At 41.5% G+C, this 21043-nt stretch overlaps 1 protein-coding gene across 3 annotated transcripts in view; it reads left to right on the top strand.

Moving 5' to 3' along the window:
- The window catches only part of LOC124605452 (inter-alpha-trypsin inhibitor heavy chain H4-like), a 120254-nt gene that overhangs the window by 80306 nt on the left and 18905 nt on the right, over positions 1-21043 (top strand). Inside the window, exons 13-14 of one of the 3 annotated variants that reach the window (XM_047137138.1) lie at positions 701-763; positions 10644-10706. In XM_047137138.1, the coding sequence (XP_046993094.1) occupies positions 701-763; positions 10644-10706 (126 nt within the window). Of the gene's footprint in view, positions 1-700; positions 764-10643; positions 10709-21043 lie in introns of all 3 variants that reach the window. The other 2 variants (XM_047137147.1, XM_047137155.1) reach the window with 2 other exon arrangements.

A 21043-nucleotide genomic window follows, 5' to 3' on the forward strand; every position in this document is an offset into this window, starting at 1 on the left:
TGGTAAAGAAATGTCTTCTAGTATTAAACATAGGCCTTAATTTGAGGGAGAAATTTCTGAGAATGCACGTTTGGAGAACTGCATAGTATGGTGGAGAAACATGGACTATAGGAATACCAGAAGAGGCGCGAAGCGTTGCGAAGCTTTTCAAATGCGGTGCTTCATAAGAATATTGAAAATTAAGTGGAATGGTGAGATATGGAATGAGGATGTTCTCCGCAGAATCGGCGAGGAAAGGAATGTATGGGAAACACTGACACAAAATCGTTGTTAAGACATCAGGGAATAACTTCCACGGTACAAGAGGGTAAAAACTCTGGAGTAAGACAGAGATTGGAACACATGCAGCAAACAGTTGAGGATGTAGACTTCACCTGCTACTCTAACGTGAAGAAGTTGACTCAGGAGAGGAAGTTGTGACTGGCCGCACAAACCAGTCAAGACTGAAGTAGTCAGTGATGATTTCTTCTGGGACATTTACCTAACACCATACGGTTTAGCTAAAACCCTACGGTTTTATCAACTTTACAGTCTGACAGTTGTGTTTGATGCACTCCTAACTTTTTTACTTGTTTTTCGAAATTACACTGTTGGGGGGGGGGGGGGGGGGGGGGAACGTGTAACGATTTTATTGCCTAATTCAGTGTACACGTGCACTTTTAACATTCATTCGATACGCTTCACTGTGTTTATGTTTCAGTGTATGCTTTGAGGAGCGGCCCACGTACTCACCGACCTTCGCACCAACAGTATATTCCTCAAAGTAAGTTGCACACGTATTTATTTTAATTAACTTAAATTAAATGTAACTCCACAGACTGTAAGTATCGTGTGACTTAGGGAACTGTACTGCGCTTGAGTCCACAAAATGAATATAACAACATAATTTTTGAAAGGAATTTAGGAGGGTTAGAGAATGAGGAAAGATAGATCACAAGCCACTTAGCATCCACGTTCTCAAGCCGATGTAAGCGCATTTAAAAATGTCAAAACTAGAAAAACTGTTGCACAGCGACAATACATGTTTGCATCAATATGGCATAATCTTTGTGAAGTGATTCGAGAGTCCTATTGGCAGTCAGTTCCATTGCTTAGGGGAACAGACAGGATGCCATTTCTTTTTCCTCTTGCCTCCATTCGGCACCAAGAGCTCGCTGGTCAGTCCTTGAGGTGGAGAATATACGAGGAATTCATCCATCAGAACAGATCAATCCAGAATAGTTGAAAATTATCGTCCATATAGAGGAAGTCAGGGGCGATTGTACTCCCGAAAGGCCTCCATGTGGTTGCAGTACCTCGTCTCAGTACTGTGCTGGTACTATACACTGACCATTGTTTTATCACAGTGTTTCCTATTCAGTGTGTTATTTTGCTGTCAAATGTTAGGGTATTTTCTTGTTGTTCGAGGTTTCTACACCTATTGTGCCTTGTGTGTTGTCTATTGTGTGGTTGTTTCTGGTGTGTTGTGTCGTGACACTGCTGTGTTTGTTTGGTGTCACCTGTGTTTTTATTTTATGGTTTAGTCCGTCAGCAATATTTATTTTTATCCATATTGTGCGGGAGTCTATCCGACTCTGTTTAGTTCTTGTATGCAGCTATCTTTGCCCGTTGGTATTCCATTCAGCCTGTGTAGGAGCTGTGTAGGTGCTTATGAGCTGTTAGGTGGTTTTCCCTGTTGAGAATAACTGCACTGCATATTGGTGCCGGCCGGAGTGGCTGAGCGGTTCTAGGCGCTACAGTCTGGCACCTCGCGACCGCTACGGTCGCAGGTTCGAATGCTGCCTCGGGCGTGGATGTGTGTGATGTCCTTAGGTTAGTTAGGTTTAAATAGTTTTAAGTTCTAGGGGACTGATATCTCAGAAGTTAAATCCCATACTGCTCAGAGCCATTTGAACCATTTTTTGCATATTGGTACTTCGGAAACAAAATCTTTGAACAAAATATGAATCCAAAATGGTACAAAATAATAAATTTGCACCACTATGTCGACGAGATAATTTTCTTGACAGAAGGAACATGTGACCAGATACTGCAGTTACACACAGACATCAATACTGCTCATCCAAAAATACAGTTCACCCTTGAAACTGAAAAGGACAAACTAAATTTCCTAGACATCGTAATAGAAAGCAAAAACAATAAACGCCACTTCTCAGTATACAGGAAACCTAAATCAACCAGTACAGTTATTCACAACAGGGCATTCTACCTGACAGCCCACAAGCAGGCCAGCCTCAGATACCTCCTACTCAGACTGAACAGAATTCCAGTGGATACAGACAGCTACACACAAGAACTAAACATAATGAGTCAGATTACCACCGAAAATGTTTAAAATACTGCTGACAAGACAAACCATAAAATAAAAACACAACTGACACTGAACAAACACAACAGTGTCACGACACATCACGCCAACAATAACCATACAACAGAGAACAAAAACGGCACACGAGATGAAGAAATTACAGACAACAAGAAACATGGCACACCCTGACATTTGTCAACAAAATAACACACAGAATAAGAAACACCGCGAGAAAACAAGATCGACATGTGGCGTATGAAACAAACACTCTGTAGAAAAGATTAAAAATATCCAACACCAGTAAAATTGAAGGTATAAGAGAGCTTACCTCAGTGTACATCGGACAAGCATGCAGAAATTTCACGATTAGACACACAGAACTTCTGTGAGCACTGGAAAGTGACAGCGCACATTCCACATTTGCAGATCACATCATTAAAAACAACCGCACCTCAGTGTCACAGAAACAGACCTCCAAAATCTAAAACACATTAATCACCGTACCATTTTTAACAACAGAAGAAAATTATGCCATCCAAAAAGCTAGCACACGGGGCAAAAAATTTATCAATGACCAAACAATACTATGTAACAAAACACGATTCAACACACTAAAAGAAATATCGACAAGGACAAAATAAAACAGACAGACACACACACACACACACACACACACACACACACACACACACAGAAGCGCACGCGCGCATTCAGATTGATAACAAAGGGAACGCATTGAAAGTTCGCGGGCTTCAGAATAAAACATCCACTGCAACATAGAAAGACGAAATATGCGCAAATGAGCAATAGAAAACGCGAGTAAACACTGTCAATGATTGGTATGTGTGAGAATCAAGAAAAGGAAGTGGACAATTTTCGAGCAAATTTGCATCCAGTGTCTAAGGAAGCAGAAACTGTGTCTCAACTTACTGGAGTTAGCAGGAAATTCCAAGAACCACGGAGAGACAACTACAGCGTCGTAACTTCGAGACAGAGAGCCTTGAAGAGTACTTTAGGCTATCAGTTTTTCATCTTTCCATAGACTACTTGATTAACCAGCTCAAAGACAAGTTTTTAAACGGGAAGGGAATCCAAAAAAACTTACGAACATTGTTACCGGAAAACTTACGAACTGCTGTTGACGCTCTAGTAAATCAGTGGCCTACTGATGTTGATGCATCACCAGAGACTTCCTTCAGTGAAACAAAGATTTAGAGAAGAAATTCCCTTAACCAAGGAGATATTCACTTATTTTATTTTATTATATCTTTAAATAGGTAAAATAAAATTACTTTTTCCTAGGCCCATAAGACCCTGAAACTTATCTGCTCAATGGCAATAACTACAGCAACACCTGAACGTTCGTTCTCAACATTGCGGTATTTGAAGACTTACTTAAGCAGCACAGCGGGAGTTAAATGATTAAACGGACTGGTTATGATGTATATTCACAAAAATCTAGATATAAAAATTGATGAAGTACTGCATGAATAGTGTAAGAAGCCTCTTCCCCCTCTTCTGTAAGTGCCATTTCGCCCTTGTTTGTGTAATAAAATAATTATAACGTTTGTGAATATATTACTTTAATTTTAATTATTACATATTACCAATTCGTCAGATACCCGCTCCCGAAAAACTCGTGCTTTCATACCTTACGGTACCCACAGATCCTGTATTGTTGAATCGCCATGCTATTTGTGTGATATGACTGCACTGTTCAGCCGTGAGGACGCTGCTACTACTGTTTTTGGACTAATGCGAGAGTGGGGACTGCAGCCATAGTCCGTATCAATACATTATTACACAGAGTACACAAAAATGCAAGCACCATACGCTTCAAACACGGTAGGCGGTTATCGTTGAAACAACCGGTTTTCAGTTATATCATTTTTTCCATGTCTTTTTAACCTTGCTGTTAAAACCGCTCAAAATAACCAATTTCTGAAATAACTGATTTCCAGTTTTTTGTTCACATTAATTCCTGTGGTAAACGCAGAAATCGATCAAACACTGAAAAAAAACCCAAAAAGACTTACTCAGCTTCAAAATAAATAGAATCAAAATATTAAGTTAAGTAGCCAAATAAAAGAAAACTTTGTCTCTCCACTGGTCACTGATTTTCTCGAAAAGTGGTACATGGTTGAATGCTACAAGGAGTCATCGCTATTCCGCTATTGATGTCTAATTTTTTGAAACTCACTCGAAAATCATGTCGCAATCGGAGTCATACCACTGTTTGGGCATTACGGATAGTCGGTTCTACAGGGTGAAGAATGAAGTTGAAGAACTCTATTTTTCGTAACTACACTACTGGCCATTAAAATTGCTACATCACGAAGATGAGGTGCTACAGACGCGAAATTTAACCGACAGGAAGAAGATGCTGTCATGCGCAAATGATTAGCTTTTCAGAGCATTCACACAAGGTTGGCGCCGGTGGCGACACCTACAGCGTGCTGACATGAGGAAAGTTTCCAACCGATTTCTCATACACAAACAGCAATTGACCGGCGCTGCTGGTGAATCTGTATTGTGATGCCTCGTGTAAGGAGGAGAAATGCGTACCATCACGTTTCCGACTTTGATAAAGGTCGGATTGTAGCCTATCGCGATTGAGGTTTATCGTATCGCGACATTGCTGCTCGCGTTGGTCGAGATCCAATGACTGTCAGCAGAATATGGAGTCGGTGGGTTCAGGAGGGTAATACGGAACGCCGTGCAGGATCCCAACGGCCTCGTATAACTAGCAGTCGAGATGACGGGCATCTTATCCGCATGGCTGTAACGGATCGTGCAGCCACGTCTCGATCCCTGAGTCAATAGATGGGGACGTTTGCAAGACAACAACCATCTGCACGAACAGTTCGTCGACGTTTGCAGCAGCATGGACTATCAGCTCGGGGACCATGGCCGCGGTTGACGCTGCATCACAGACAGGAGCACCTGCGATGGTGTACTCAACGACGAACCAGGGTGCACGAATGGCAAAACGTCATTTCTTCGGATGAATCCAGGTTCTGTTTACAGCATCATGATGGTCGCATCCGTATTTGGAGGCATCGCGGTGAACTCACATTGGAAGCGTGTATTGGTCATCGCCATACTGGCGTATCACCCGGGGTGATGGTATGGGGTGCCATTGGTTACACGCCTCGGTCACCTCTTGTTCGCATTGACGGCTCTTTGAATAGTGGACTTTACATTTCAGATGTGTTACGACCCGTGGCTCTACCCTTCATTCGATCCCTGCGAAAACCTACATTTCAGGAGGATAGTGCACGACCGCATGTTGCAGATCCTGTACGGGCCTTTATGGGTACAGAAAGTGTTCGACTCCTGCCCTGGCCAGCACATTCTCCAGATCTCTCACCAATTGAAAACGTCTGGTCAATGGTGGCCGAGCAACTGGCTTGTCACAATACGCCAATCACTACTCTTGAAGAACTGTGGTATAGTGTTGAAGCTGCATGGGCAGCTGTACCTGTACACGCCATCCAAACTCCGTTTGACTCAATGCCCAGGCGTATCAAGGCCGTTATTACGACCAGAGGTGGTTGTTCTGGGTACTGATTTCTCAGTATATATGCACCCAAACTGGCCTGTAGTGTAATTTGTCCGTTTTCAACGACTACATGGATATAAAGGCGTGTTATGTAGACACAGGCAGATCAGCTACTTTCTATTTTCATTCTGTTACGTGCGAGAAACTACGGGGGCAAGTCTCGCACACTGCACATACACGCGTACATTAAGTCACGAAACATGGCAACAAGGACTTTACTGCCTCAGCAATGCTGTAGCATTCTTCTTATGTCATGTGTTGGTTGCTCGTTTCTGCCGGAATTCTTAGTCAAATAGCACTGACCGCTTTGCCCATTTTATATGACAACGCAATATTTGAAACAAATGGAAATTTTATTAATAAAAATTATGTTTAAAAAAAAGCGAAATATTTTACCACTGCATCTATGACTGATCAGTATTTCGTTTTTTTTTTTGCTCGGTTATCAGTAAAAAATAAAATACCCAGCTGGTATAACCTAGAAGAAACAAAAACTGAAAAATATCGGTTATTCAGAGTTAAAATACCGAAATCTGGTTTAACCAGCTGGTTCCTGCCCCCCCCCCCCCCGCCCCCGCCCCCCTTTCGCCTTCTACCTTACTTAAAAGCCGTAGGAAGACATGTATTACTTTTTACTGAGTACCGTGTACAGTCGTAAATTCTGTAATAAATGCAAAGTCTTCCGATCAGCTGGATCAGACAACGCCCCTCTCGTGCTTACTCTCCTCATCACTTTTTTCAAGTCCAACTTTTATTAAAAATTTTCAAGTTCCCGCCCACTTAACGCATCATGGTACCAGTGTTTCTATGTTGTAACCTGTGCACACGCTTTCGTGCAGTCTTTTACGTGAATTTATGGCGTTTCGTCTCATTCCCTTCGAAATTATCAACGAAAGACCGTTAATATATATTGCATATAATTTGTTGGGTTATGTTTCAAATCAATTCCATTGGATGCATTCTTCAGCATTAGGTAGATAATCGTCGAATCAAAAAATTGTTTTTCGAAAAAATCTGTGCACAGTGGACACAGGTATTATTGTCTCCATTTTTCAACCAATAAAATGTATTTTCTTTGTGAGGATGAACGCTCGTGGCTGTTCAAGGTAGATGATCAGGGAATGGCGGTGGGAAGTGAAAGTAAGACTGGGACGTAAGAGAAAAGGACTAAGAAATTTTGGTAACGTGTTGGAACTTCAACGATTTTGATTTTCCATCGATGGTGACCAGTTTCAGTTATGATAACCACCATCTGACCACAATTAATATTATTTTGGCGTTTATCTGGTAATAAATAGGCAACCAGTCGCTTTTTTTACGATTTATTCAGCCATGAACATGTTTTCGAGCCACTGCAGGTTCATCTTTAGATGGAGGGGTTACAGAAACATTATCTTGTGGACCAAGTGTAGCTAGATGCAGTGCTGATGCTGCTGGCGGAAATGACGGAAATTCGGTAATCGGTGAGGAAACATTTACGAATCAGAAAGTTTTTATGTTTTAGGTGCTTACAGTGCACTGCCTTGTCGTATTCACATCAGATCGCTCTTATAACGTGGATTATTAAGCTTCGTACACAAATAAACACAGTATGCAGCTACTCTTGGTTTTAAATTGGCTCACAGGATGTAAACATTGGATGTTTTTACAAAGAATATGGATATGACAGATACTGCACTTTAATACATAATAGTCTTTGGCCAGAGTTGCATTTTATTATGATACTAATATTACGAGTATAGATTTTACATTTCAGTAAATGTTGCTAACTGCATACAAAAGGTAAATAGCTAGAGGTGAATATTTAATACATAATTAAAAACGTTTTGTAAGTTACGGAGTACCATAGTCGTTGCACACCAAGAAGAACAAGATTTATGCAAGACGATGAATTATTATCATTTTTGTGGTGTTTTTGGTGCCAAGAAACCCTGGAAATTCTGGAAGAAAAGGTTTTGCGTTGACTCAGTCTGTTCATTCAGGATTTTTGTGGTGATTTTAATTTGTGGATGAAAATTTCTAATTGTTCAAGCAGGTCCATCTGTAGTCCTTTCTCAGGGGACAGAAAGACTGTTATTGATATCATCAACAGTGTTCATGATGAGCAACATGTGATGCAAAACTGGACTTACTTAATTTTTTGAGTCAAAGGGCATCAATATGTTCTTTGTAGCTGGTTGCAAAATTTCTTCCTGCGTGGCCTGTGTAGAAGGAAGAAGAAACTCACGTGCTCCTGTTCTTGGCAGGGTGTGGGTATGGCAAATGCCCGGTGGACGTCATCTGCCAGCGTGTGTAGTGCCAACAGTAAAATTCGGAAGCGGTAGTGTTATGGTATGGTCGTGTTTTTCGCGGAGGGGTCTTGCACCACTTGTTGTTTTTCGTGCCACTATCACAGCAAAGGCCTACATTGTTGTTTTAAGCACCTTCTTGCTTTCCACTGTTGAAGACTAATTCGGGGATGGCCATTGCATCTTTCAACACGATCGAGCACCTGTTCATAATGCACGGCCTGTGGCGGAGTGATTACACGACAATAACATCCCTGTAATGGAATGGCCTGCACAGTGTCCTGACCTGAATCCTGTAGAACACCTTTGGGGTGTTTTGGAACGCCGACTTCGTGCCAGGCCTCACCGACCGACATCGATATCTCTCCTCAGTGCAGCACTACGTGAAGAAAGAGCTGCCATTCCCCAAGAAACCTTCTAGCACGTTATGGAACGTATGCCTGGAATCGTGGAAGCTCTCATCAAGGGTAACTGTGGGCCAACACCATTCTGAATTCCAGCACAACCGATGGAGGGTGCCACGAACTTGTGACTCATTTTCAGCCAGGTGTCTGTATACTTTTGATCACATAGTGTACAGTGTGGAAGCTACTGCAAGTTATAATGAAAATTAAATGCTTGTAGTTAGTGTATACAGCCATGTTGAAAGAAAAAAGAAATTCTTCTCAGTATTCGGTGAAATAAGCAAAACCCGAAGTACCAACTGATGGAAGGCGGTAGATTATATTGGAAAACATGGATGTGTATTTCTGAAGTTGGGGATGTACAGTGAATTATGAAAGAGAGAATTATTTGTATGCTAATAATGATGTCAGAAACTTGGTATTTTCCGCCCATAAGTGTCCTCAGTCAGTTGTGAAGGGTCAGATTTACTTAAATTCGGTATGAATTTGATAGTCGTTGAAGATTCACCTAATAATAGTTACGTTATGCTGAAGGCATTACAAAATATGAGACCTGTTAACGTGAATAACAGCTGTATTGCCGGCCGCGGTGGTCTCGCGGTTCTAGGCGCGCAGTCCGGAACCGTGCGACTGCTACGGTCGCAGGTTCGAATCCTGCCTCGGGCATGGATGTGTGTGATGTCCTTAGGTTAGTTAGGTTTAAGTAGTTCTAAGTTCTAGGGGACTGATGACCACAGCAGTTGAGTCCCATAGTGCTCAGAGCCATTTGAACCATTTGAACAGATGTATTGTTGTTATGGTATTCAGTGGTTTGTTGCAGCTTTCAGCGTGAAACGTCCCCTTAGAAAAATTAATGAATTACTGTGCTGATAAACCTCTTACATTATTTGATTTTCAAACAACTGAGCAGAACTGAACGTACTCAGACATTTCGATCTTTACTTATTCTGATCAACACTAAACTGACAGCCAATATTTTTAGCGCAACGCAATCTGACTATCAATAATCCCTACAAGAGAATGGCCCTGACTAACATTAACCTATACGTTTCACAAATCACTTACCTCACAAAAATCTTCGTTACTCGAACTACTGCAATACAGCGAGCGCCACTACTGCTAGCTAAATAAAAGATTCAAACTACTGAAGGCGCTAACTACTGATAGGCATAGTTAACAAATGAAAGATTTGAATAGAGATCAAACAATGTATTTACCTTAATAGTGTTCAAAAGTCATAATATATATATCAGTCCATGATATCCAATATTACAAATTTACTCTTTCTGATGGACACACGTCCAGATCGTCCGCTCTCAAAATTCCTCCATCTCTCTCACCACAGCCACCACTGCTGGCGGCTCACCTCCAACTGCGCAACGCTACGCGCTGTTAACAGCCAACTGCCCAACACTACAATAGCATATACTCCAACAATGCAAACCAACCACAGCCATCACACAGCACAGTCAGTGATTTTCATATAGAGCTCTACGTGGCGTTACCAACATAAAAACCTAAACAGCCTACTTACAAGCGCTACTCTGTCACGTACAAACAGAATAGACGAGAAAAGGAACACATGGAAAACACCGACAGGAAGAAGCAATAAGAAGGAGAGGATGACAGGATATTTGTGAAGACATCAGGGAATAACTTCCATGGTAATAGAGGGAACTGTAGAGGGTAAAATATACAGGGGAACACTTTTATTGTGGTATTTCCAACAAATAATTGAGGACGTCGGATGTAAGAGCTAATCTGAGACGAAGAACTTGACGCCAGGGAGCATTTGGTGGCGGGTCACATCAAACCAGTCAGAAGACTGAAAATATCACTGATGACTTGTTCTGGGACGTTTAGCTAAAACCCTACGGTTAACTAAAACACTACAGTTCTATCACGTTTGTAAACTGACCACTGTGTTTAATGTACTGCTAGGTTCTTCACTTGCCTCCCGAAATTACATCATGTGGGAAAGGCATGATGATTCTACTGCCTGATTCAATGTTCAGATTTTAGTAAATACGCAGTTGTACCTTAAAAGTTGATATAATTTTTGCTGTGTGTGTGTGTTACAGTGTCTTCTTTGAGGAGCGTCCCACATAATTCCGGACCTTCGCATCATCGGCATATTCCTCAAAGTAAGTTGCGCATGTGTTTATTTTAATTAACTTAAATTGAGTGTAAATCCACAAAAAGCAGGTATCAGGTGACTTGGGAAACTGTACTTCACTAGACTCCACATATTAAACAAAATGAAGAAGACAGCATATTTTTTTGTACAGGAGGATGAGAGCGTTAGAGAGCGAGGTAAAGATCTATTACAACCAATTTAGCATCCAATAATGTCCAAAAACTGTAACTGTAAGAGCTGTCAAGCCAACGTAAGCACGTTTAAAAATGGCAAAACCTGAAAAACTCCTGCACAGTGACAAAACAGCTTTGCATCAACGTGGCATCATCTTTGTGAAGTGATTCAAGAGCGCTGCTGGCAACCGATTCCATTGATTAAGGCGGTTGATGGGCTGCCTTTTCTTTTTTGCGTTGCATTCATCCTTCCGAAGAGCTCGATGGTCAGGCCTTGCAATGGATAACAACAAGAATTCATTCTCCAGAACAGATAAGAGCAGACTCGTTTAGTTTTATCGTCCATGAAGAGAAAGTTTGGGCCAGTTACACTCCCGAAAGGTCCCAGATGTGATTGCAATTCCTCACCACCCTTAAAAGTTTTTAACAAAAGACTCTTGATATTTCATGCAGATGCTGTTTTTGGTTATGTTTCAAATCATTTCCACTGGATTTATGATTCAGCTATTTGGAGACAATCGTGGAATCAAAAAGTTCTTTTCTTTTAAAATTCCGTCCACAACGAACACTGGTACTATTGATCTCAATTTTTCAATCACGAAAATATATTTTCTTTGTGATGATCAGCAATTGCGGCTGTTCAGGATAAACAATGAGGGGATGGCAGCGGGTACTGAAAGGAGTATGAGAAAAAAGGAATAAGAAATATTGGTAACATTTTGGAACTTCAGCGATTTATACTTTATGCGAGAATAGTAAGAGACATCTAAGCGGAAATTACTTTTCTTTGTATTCGTGGTGACTTGTTTCGGTTGTGATAACCATCATCTGATCATAACTAATATAATCAGACCAGATGAGCAACCTGTGTTACTATTTTCTTTCAGTTTGTCATCTAGAGACTAGAACAGACCAAATGTTCCACACGAATATAGCACATAAAATTTTAGCATAATTTCAAAAAGGGGTTGGTATAACTAAGCATTACGGTGGTTAAGGGGAAAAAATCTGCGTAAATTTTCTACGTAAAAAATTTAAAAAATTAATCATTTTTAGAACAGAAAAAAGTTTACATACTAGCATTTGGCCATCTGGCGCACACACATATGTTCATCCGGAATAAAAAATGCATATGCTTCTGGTCCATTACACACTGTTTCATTACTGGATCACAAATTTTGTAATTTATAATTCTAGACAGCTATCCGGTGGTGCTTTGAGGCACAACTCAAGATTCCCAGCTGCCATGCCCCTGTGCCGCTGAAGGTGAGGAGATTGGAAGTGGATGTCAGCGTCTCAGGAAATCCTTCCTGGTCCGCCCGAGGCTCATCTCCTCACAGCCTCCGGAAGGTTGTTGTAGGTGGCTGTTCTACTACAGAGCTCCCCGTTGTCATGAAGTATGGCTTCTTCTTCCTTGTCTCTCAGCCATGTTGGCATGCGGTTCATAAGACGATATTTTAGCAGTCAGTGAGCTTAGCTTACGCCACACTTCCTCATTGCTTACTGCATTAGAAACTACCCGCAGTCTAGGAGTTAGCTGCCCACTGTAATAAAAAATAAAAAAAAAAATAATAAAAAACTGAGTGAATGGATCAACGATGAACTTGAACGGGTATCATGGGACGTCCGCCCCGAACAAATGCAAGGAGCAGTGACGAAAAAAATGAAATAAAAAAGGTTAAATTCTTTGATTAGTAATCAAAACGACCTCGGTCCCGTCTTCGAAACCTGCCTTCGGACGGAGCGAGGTGGCGCAGTGGTTAGCACACTGGATTCGCATTCGGGAGGACGACTGTTCAATCCCGCGTTCGGCCATCCTGATTTAGGTTTTCTGTGATTTCCTTAATTGCTCCAGGCAAATGCCGGGTTGGTTCTTTTGAAAGGGCACTGCTGACTTCATCCCGAATCCGATGAGACCGATGACCTAGTTGTTTGGTCCCCCAAACAACTCAACCCTGCCTTCGAAACCTGAATAAAAAATCATCGTCAATGGAGGGCGAAAACTTCCGGTATAAAAAGTCTCCGTCGTTCTGCCAACGGCCTTGTCAAAGAGAAAGGAGGAGCGGACAGAGCTTCAGGGCACTATCTTGACCTTGAGGTGGAAACTGCCACTAAAGGTGGAAGAATCAGCAATGATCAATGGCATGATGCAGAAGGCAACAGAAACCACTGTATTAAAGACACATAACGTGTATCCACAGGACATGTGAGCTGTAATTGAAGAAGTGTCATGATGATCTCTCCATTGGCAAAAGATTCCCGGAGTAGTTCCACATTCGGATGTCCGAGAGGGGGCTGCAAAAGGGGGAGGTGACCATGAGAAAAAGAGTGAATAAACAACGAGAGCAAAACGTTCTACTAGTCGAGGCGTGGAATGTCAAAAGTTTGAGCATCGTAGGAAAGCTAGATAATCTGAAAACAGAAATGCAGACGCTTAATCAAGATGTAGTGGGGGGTCAGTGAAGGGAAATGGAAAGAGGACAAGGATTTCTGGTCAGATGAGTTTTTGTAGGATTCGTTATGAATCGGAAGGAAGGGCAGAGAGTGAATTACTGCAAACAGTTCAGCGATAGGGTTGTTGTCATCAGTTCAGACAGCAAACCACCACCGACAACTATGGATCCCGCATGCATGCCGACGACCAAAGCCGAAAATGAAGAGATAGAGAATGCATATGAGGGTACTGAACGGGTAATTCAGCACATAAAAGGAGACGGAAATCTAATGGTCATGAGGGACTGGAATGAGGCTGTCAGGGAGGGAGTGGAAAAAAAGGGTTACAAGAGAATATGGGCTTCGTACTAGGTATGAGAGAGGCCAAGGACTAAATGAGTTCTGCAATAAATTTTAGCTAGTAACAGTGAATACTTTGTCCAAGAATAACAAGCGGAGGAGGTCCATTTGGAAGAGACCGGGAGATAAGGGAAGATTTCAGTTAGATCACGTCATAGTCAGGCAGAGACTCCGGAATAAGTTACTGGTTTGTAAGGCGCACCCTGAAGCAGATACAGACTCAGATCACAGATCAGATGATGAAGACTAGGCTGGAGTTTAAGAGACTGGTCAGGAAGAATCAATGTACAAAGAAGGCGGATACGGAAGAACTAAGTAATGAAGGGATACACTTGAAGATTCTGAGCCTATAGATACTGCGATAATGAAGAGCTCAGTAGGCAGTTCCGTTGAGGAGGTATGGACATCTCTAAAAAGGGCAGTCACAGAAGTTGGAAAGAAAAACATAGATATAAAGAAGGTAACTGAGAAGAAACCATGGATAAGAGAACAAATACTTCACTTGATCGATGAAAGAGAATAATTAGAAAAAGTACACTTTGGTATGTGGATGTATGAGTCTAGCGTTATACAATCTGCCTTTCGGAGAAACATCATCGGCACTATTCCGAAGATTGCAAGAGTCGAAAAGTGAGAGAATTATCACACAATCAGCTTAACATCTCATGTATCTAAATTGCTGACAGGAATGATATACAGAAGAATGGAAATTGAAAATTGAGGATGTGTTAGGCGAACATCGGTTGGCTTTAGTAAAGAGAAGGGCATCACAGAGGCAATTCTGACGTTGCGGTTGATGGTGAAATCAAGACTAAAGAAAAATCAAGACACCTTCATTGGATTTGTCGATCAGGGAAAAGCGTTCGACAAAGTAAAATGGTGCAAGATGTTCGAAGTTGTGAGGAAAATAAGGGTAAGCTATAGGGAAAGACGGATGGTATACAGCAGGTACAAGAACCAAGAGGGAACAAGAAGGGTGGAAGACGAAGATTAAAACGGGAGTAAAACAAGGACGTCACCTTTCGCCCCTAGCGTTCAGTCTACACTCGTACATCGAAGAAGCGATGAAGGAAATTAAAGGAAGGTTTAAGAGTGGGATTAAAACTCAAGATGAAAGGATATCGATGATAAGGTTCGCTGATGACATCGCTATCCTCAGTGAAAGCAAGTTGTAGGATATGTTGAATGTATGTAGCAATGAGAAATGAGAACAGCGGGAAAGTTAACATCAGGATTGATGATTACAAAGTATATGAAATAAAGGAATTCTGGTGCCTAGGTAGCAAAATAATTCATGATGAGCAGGGAGACATAAAAAGCAGTCTAGCACAGTCGAAAAGGGTATTCCTGGGCAAGAGAAGTCTGTTAGTGTCAATCATAGGCCTTAACTTGAGGAAGAAATTTCTGAGAACGTATGTTTGGAAGAGAAACATGGACTGTGGCAAAACCGGGACAGATAAGAATCGAAGCATTTGAGAATGTTGATAATTAAGTGGACTGATGAGGTATGGGATGAGGAGGATCTCCCCAGAATCGGTGAGAAAAGGAATATATGGAAAACTCTGACAAGAAGAAGGGACAGGTTGTTAGGACATCTGTTAATACATCAGGGAATAACTTCTGTTGTACAAGAGGGAGCTGTGTAGGGTAAGAACTGTGGAGGACGACAGAGATTGGAATACATACATCAAACAATTGAGGACGTAGGTTGCAAGTGCCACTTTGAGATGAAGAGGTTGGCACAGGATAGGCATTCGTGGCAGGCCACATCAAACCAATCAAAAGACTGATGACTTAAAATAAGTCTAGGTACTCACTTTTTAAAATTCTATATTTGACTGCTTCGACAAGCATGCTGTCCATCATTTTTCGAAAGTCTGATATGTAGACTTCCTGTTTTTAAGATTATGTTAACTTCCAATGATGATTTCATAATTTTTGTGTGAAGTCATTCCTCTGGCCCTCATCCTCCACCCCCACTCATATACATATAATCGAATACATCCAGCAAATAATTGAGGACGTAGGTTGCAAGTGCTACACTGAAACGAAGAGGTTGGCACAGGAGTGGAATTCGTGGCTGGCCACATCTAACTAGTCAGGAGACAGTTGACTAAGAAAAAAAAAGTTATAGACTGTTGTATTACCGAAGACCGTAGTGTGGAACATCTTGTCTAGTGGGATATTCCCACACAACACGGTTCGGGGAGCTGGTTACTGCCCACATGCACAAATGGTTGTCGCGCGCTGTGATATTTTCAGTAAGCAACTGGGATACAGATCATGTCTCGACAGGCACAGTGTAACTCCCTTCGGTGGAAGAAAGCGTGACCTTCTTGAACTTTCTTATGTGTTATGAGGTAACTGGTAAGGTCTCCTCCATGTTTCTGCTCTGTCCCATTCTCACCATTGTCTATCAAAGCATGCATTTATTTCTTTATTCAATGTGGCTCTTCTTTACCTTCCCATATTCACTCTCTTGGAGCTAATATTGTGCACTTCTCTTTCTTACAGCTAGCTCTAGCCGTAGCCTCATCACTAGCAGCATCTCAGACACTGTTGCTCTATACGCTCCTTTCAGGCGCAGAAGTACACTTGTCTGTGGTGTCCTTAAACTTTCTGACTGTATGAGCCAAACGCTCGACCCATAGCCCACAATAGCGTATTTTCTTATTGCACTTGGTGGCAGTTGAAATCTTCTTTGGACAGTTGTTGCTGTTCTGTTCAGGATTTTAATGCCTTTCTGGCAGGCGATATCTCAATGGAGATATTCTCAATGGAGAGAAATCTTCCGAAGTAGGAGTGTCGTAGTACCGTTGCTATTCACAATATATATAAATGACCTCGTGGATAACATCGGAAGTTCACTGAGGATTTTTGCGGATGATGCTGTAGTATATCGAGAGGTTGTAACAATGGAATATTGTACTGAAATGCACGAGGATCTTCAACTAACTGACGCATGATGCAGGGAATGGCAATTGAATCTCAATGTAGACAAGTGTAATGTGCTGTGAATGCAGAGAAAGAAAGATCGTTAATCATTTAGCTACAATATAGCAGGTCAGCAACTGGAGGCAGTTAATTCCATAAATTATCTGGGAGTAGGCATTAGAAGTGATTTAAAATGGAATGACCATATAAAATTAATCGTCCGTAAAGCAGATGCCAGACTGAGATTCATTGGAAGAATCCTAAGGAAATGCAGTCCGGAAACAAAGGAAGTAGGTGGCAGTACACTTGTCCGCCCACTGCTTGAATACTGCTCACCGGTGTGGGATCCGTACCAGATAGGGTTGCTAGAATATATAGAGAAGATCCAACGGAGAGCAACGCGCTTCGTTACAGGATCATTTAGTAATCGCGAAAGCGTTACTCCCTCCTACGTATATCTCGCGAAGAGACCATGAGGATAAAATCAAAGAGATTAGAGCTCACACAGAGGAATGCCGACAATCTTTCTTTCCACGAACAATAAGAGACTGGAATAGAAGGGGGAACCGATAGAGGTACTCAATGTACCACTCGCCGTCAGGTGGCTTGCGGAGTATGGATGTAGATGTAGATGTAGATCTATATGTGCATGAAACTTTTGCTTTTTGCATGAAAGTTTTGCTTTTCGTCCTTAATGATACCGGGGTACCTACATACTCCTTTCACAAGATGGTCATTAATTTTGATTCTCAGGTTTCTCGTTCTTGATAATGTTTCTTTTAGTAACATGGAAATTGTTTCGTGTACTGCTATGGTTAGTCTGTTTTCTAAGCACCAGCTATTCAGTTTTTCAAGAACTACCCTATTATTTTCCTCTAATTTACCTCTTGTACTGGCATATACCATAGGCTCTAGGCATGCCAACAGCCCAGAACTCTGGACCGCAAACGGAGCCCTGTGGTCTTCTGGTGATGTTTTTCACATTTTTTTTTCCGGAACACTGTAACAGCGCATGCCTGTTTCGTAGACTTTGATAGAGACGCCCAGGACAGGCCATCTGTTTGAGTCTTTTGAACACCACAGGCTACCATAGATCATCAAACGCCCTAGCTACACGAATCACTACGCCTATAACATAGTTGATGTCTGAGGTGTTCACAATGTTCAGTGAATCATTTATCGCATTCTTGATGAACTTTCCTTTCCTGACCCGTACTGCAGGGGCCTCTGCCTACTTACTACCTGTCTGTGGTCCATCAGGCGGCGGCACAGAAGCTTTTCCTGTACTGAGGGCCAGAACATTTACCAACAAATCTGCCTGTAAGATTTCGGTTCCTTTCGATCTTTGCCTTCCCCTTTTTTTAGTATAATGATATTAGAGATTTTTACAGATTCTGGGAAACTTCCTGTCAAAATACATTCGTTTAATATCGCTGTTACATATATGATGCAACACTTCTTCAGTAATTCTATCACGCCCTGGTGCTTTGATCTTGTTTAACTTCGTTATTTCCAGCTTCGCTACCTCCTGTGTAAATGGAATCACAACACTATTACTCACTCGCTGCTCTAGTAATTCAAAACGAGGTTGCTGATGGAACGCTGTAATATCCATCGTCGTATCGGCTGGCAGCAAAGCTCTGAGTAAGCACTGCGCTGATGCTTCCCAGTCCGTCGTCATCGTTCCATCGGTAGGTCTCACATTTGATAATACAGTGGATGATTCAACTTGTTTGTTTCAAGTTTATGTGAAAGACTCCAAGTATCTGCTACCATTTGGTCCTTAAAGTCAGTTTCCAAAACATGACCGTCACAAACTGCTACCTTGTGTGCGTGGTTGACGTGATCTGTTATCTTACACTTAATCCTATACGGCACAACTCCTTTTCTGTAATTCCAAAATTTCCAGGTGTTTGGTGTTATTTACCATGCACTAAAAACACAGTTTTTCTCTTCTTTGCCATGTGGCATTTTAATCGAGTTAGGAATGCAGACTAGCTCTCTATTCAGATTACATTAATTGCATTGTGGAGCTACTGCAAACCGTAATGGAAATTGAATAGGTGTTGTCAAAGCATGCAGCCACGTTGAGAGACGGACTACGGAAATGCTTCTCTGGATTCGAAGAAATGAGAAAAGACAGAGGCACCAACCTGATGGTAGTTGCAGATGACATTAGAAGACGTTGATGCGTATTGTTGATTACGGAAATGTTCAGAGACTTCTGGAAGAGTGGTTTATTTTTACTGTTATGATGAGGCCAGAAACTGTTTGCTACTTTTAGCATCTCATTTTCTAATCGGATTTCTTCAGTATCGCCTGATTTAATTAGAGCACATTCCCATACGCTTATTTTACTTTCGTTGGTGTTGATATTATTAACTATTTTATAAACACTGTCCGTTCCGTTTAACTGCTCTCGTAAGTCCTTGTCTGCCTCTGACAGAATTACAGTATTGTCGGCAAACCTCAAAATTTTTATCTCTGTTTCCCTGTGCTTTAATTCACTTTCCAAATTTTTTCTTGGCTTCCTTCATAGCTTGCTCAGACTACAGACTAAATAACGTCAGGGATAGGGTATACAATGTAATCTACCTGAATTCAACTTCATGTCCGTCGACTGCAGTTTTTGTTCAAGTTGTAAATAACTTTTCGCTCACTCTATTTTGTCCTTGCTACTTTCAATATTTTGTTCTCGCTACTTTCAAAATTTCAAGGAGTGTGGTCCAATTAACATCGTCAAAGGCTTTCTCTAAATCTACATATGCACCAAATGTAGATACAGCTCTAAAATTTATCGAATTAAGCTTTGTTTTACAGCGAGTTTGACATGAGTTGCTGCAAGAGGGTGGTGGGAGAGATCCAGCACTTTACATTCGATTCATCCACTAACTCTGCCATGGACTGTGATATGCGACCTTAAAGGTCACTTGCAAGTAATCATCTGAATTGTTTTCTAATAGCGGGACGCAGGCCTGTATTTTTCTTACCTTGAATGTGAACAGAGTTAGTTCAGATCTTAGACTTGCGGCGCTGCGGCAGTCTATTTATGATTCAGGAGCAGACGTGATACTTTTAAAGAACTGTTATTTGATCATTTTTCTATTTCCGACTTTTCTGACTTCATTGATGTGACTTCTAAACTATCTACTGGTACTTTGTTATTTTACAGAGAGGGAATACCACTGACCGATTTCGAAATTCTTGATAGCGGCTGAGAAATAGCCTGCCCTTTTTGTAAGTTTCTAATTCTTCTTTATGCCCCTTCAAGATCTGGACATTCCACATATCGAGCACATTTCTACGAAGAGGATCTAGATCTTTTATTTCACAAAATTCCGCAGCAACTTCGGTGAGGCGTAGATTTTTATTGAGTTTTGCGCCCTGTGGATCAGACCGCCATATTAAATTTCAGTAAGGAAATGGATGATTTGTTGTGCTCCTCACAAGTAACTGATACGTGGATCAGTCACTGTCCCACTCTCCTCAGGTGTACTCATTTTACGGCTACTTCCATCAGCAAATTCGATAATTTTTATTTTTCTCATTCTCTGTATGAGCAATTGTTAGCGATGGACATGATACTCACTTGTTTCACTAATCACTGTGAATTATCTGTAATCTTAAATCCCGTGCCGCAACCAGTAAAACTGTATCGCCTCCCTTGGATGTTGACTACAACTTTTTTAAAGGATCCTTCCCTCGAGATTGTCGTTCGAGTGGTTTTGACCCGTAGCTTGTATTTACAGGACTGTTAGCTTTCTCTTATGGAATAGTGGTGAGGAGATGCAAAACTGCTTCTCTGGATTGCGTCAATGCGTTACGGTGCTGACATGACGATGGACCTCACGCAGACCCAGGAATCTTATTATTTCGTCTTACGACAATTTTATTAAGGTGCCAGATAAGATAACCTGCGGATTATGTATGTCCACCATGTTAAGGCTAAGCTTTTTCATTTAAATGGAAGAGCTCAGAGTGCGAGCAAAATCCGGCTCATTCCTACGGGATGAATTTATCTCCTTATATCAACTTATCCGGTTGCAGGTCCGTCGAAAAAGAGAATGTATTGCGTCCCTCACACACACCGAAGGTCACATAATGACTTGGCAACTTGACATTTCCAGAGCGATCTATAGTTACTTTACCGACCTTTATGATGTCCGTGCTACTGATATTATTTCCCTGACACATTTACTCCTCCCTTGTACTGCGTGGTTATTCATGCATTAAATGTTGAATTTCTGAGTGACTTTACTCAAGATGGTCTGTATCACCTTATTGTTAGTTCACCATCACAAAAATCGCCGAGACTCGACGGTATTCCTAAGGAATGGTATGTACATTTTCGGCCTGCGGAGTTTTCATCAAGTTGTCATTCCATGGGCAACGGTGGTTGTTCGCTGCAAATCGTTAGGGATTGCCGTGGATCGCTACCCGATGA

This window comes from Schistocerca americana, chromosome 1, assembly GCF_021461395.2.
Source record: "Schistocerca americana isolate TAMUIC-IGC-003095 chromosome 1, iqSchAmer2.1, whole genome shotgun sequence".
Taxonomy (NCBI): Eukaryota; Metazoa; Arthropoda; class Insecta; order Orthoptera; family Acrididae; genus Schistocerca; species Schistocerca americana.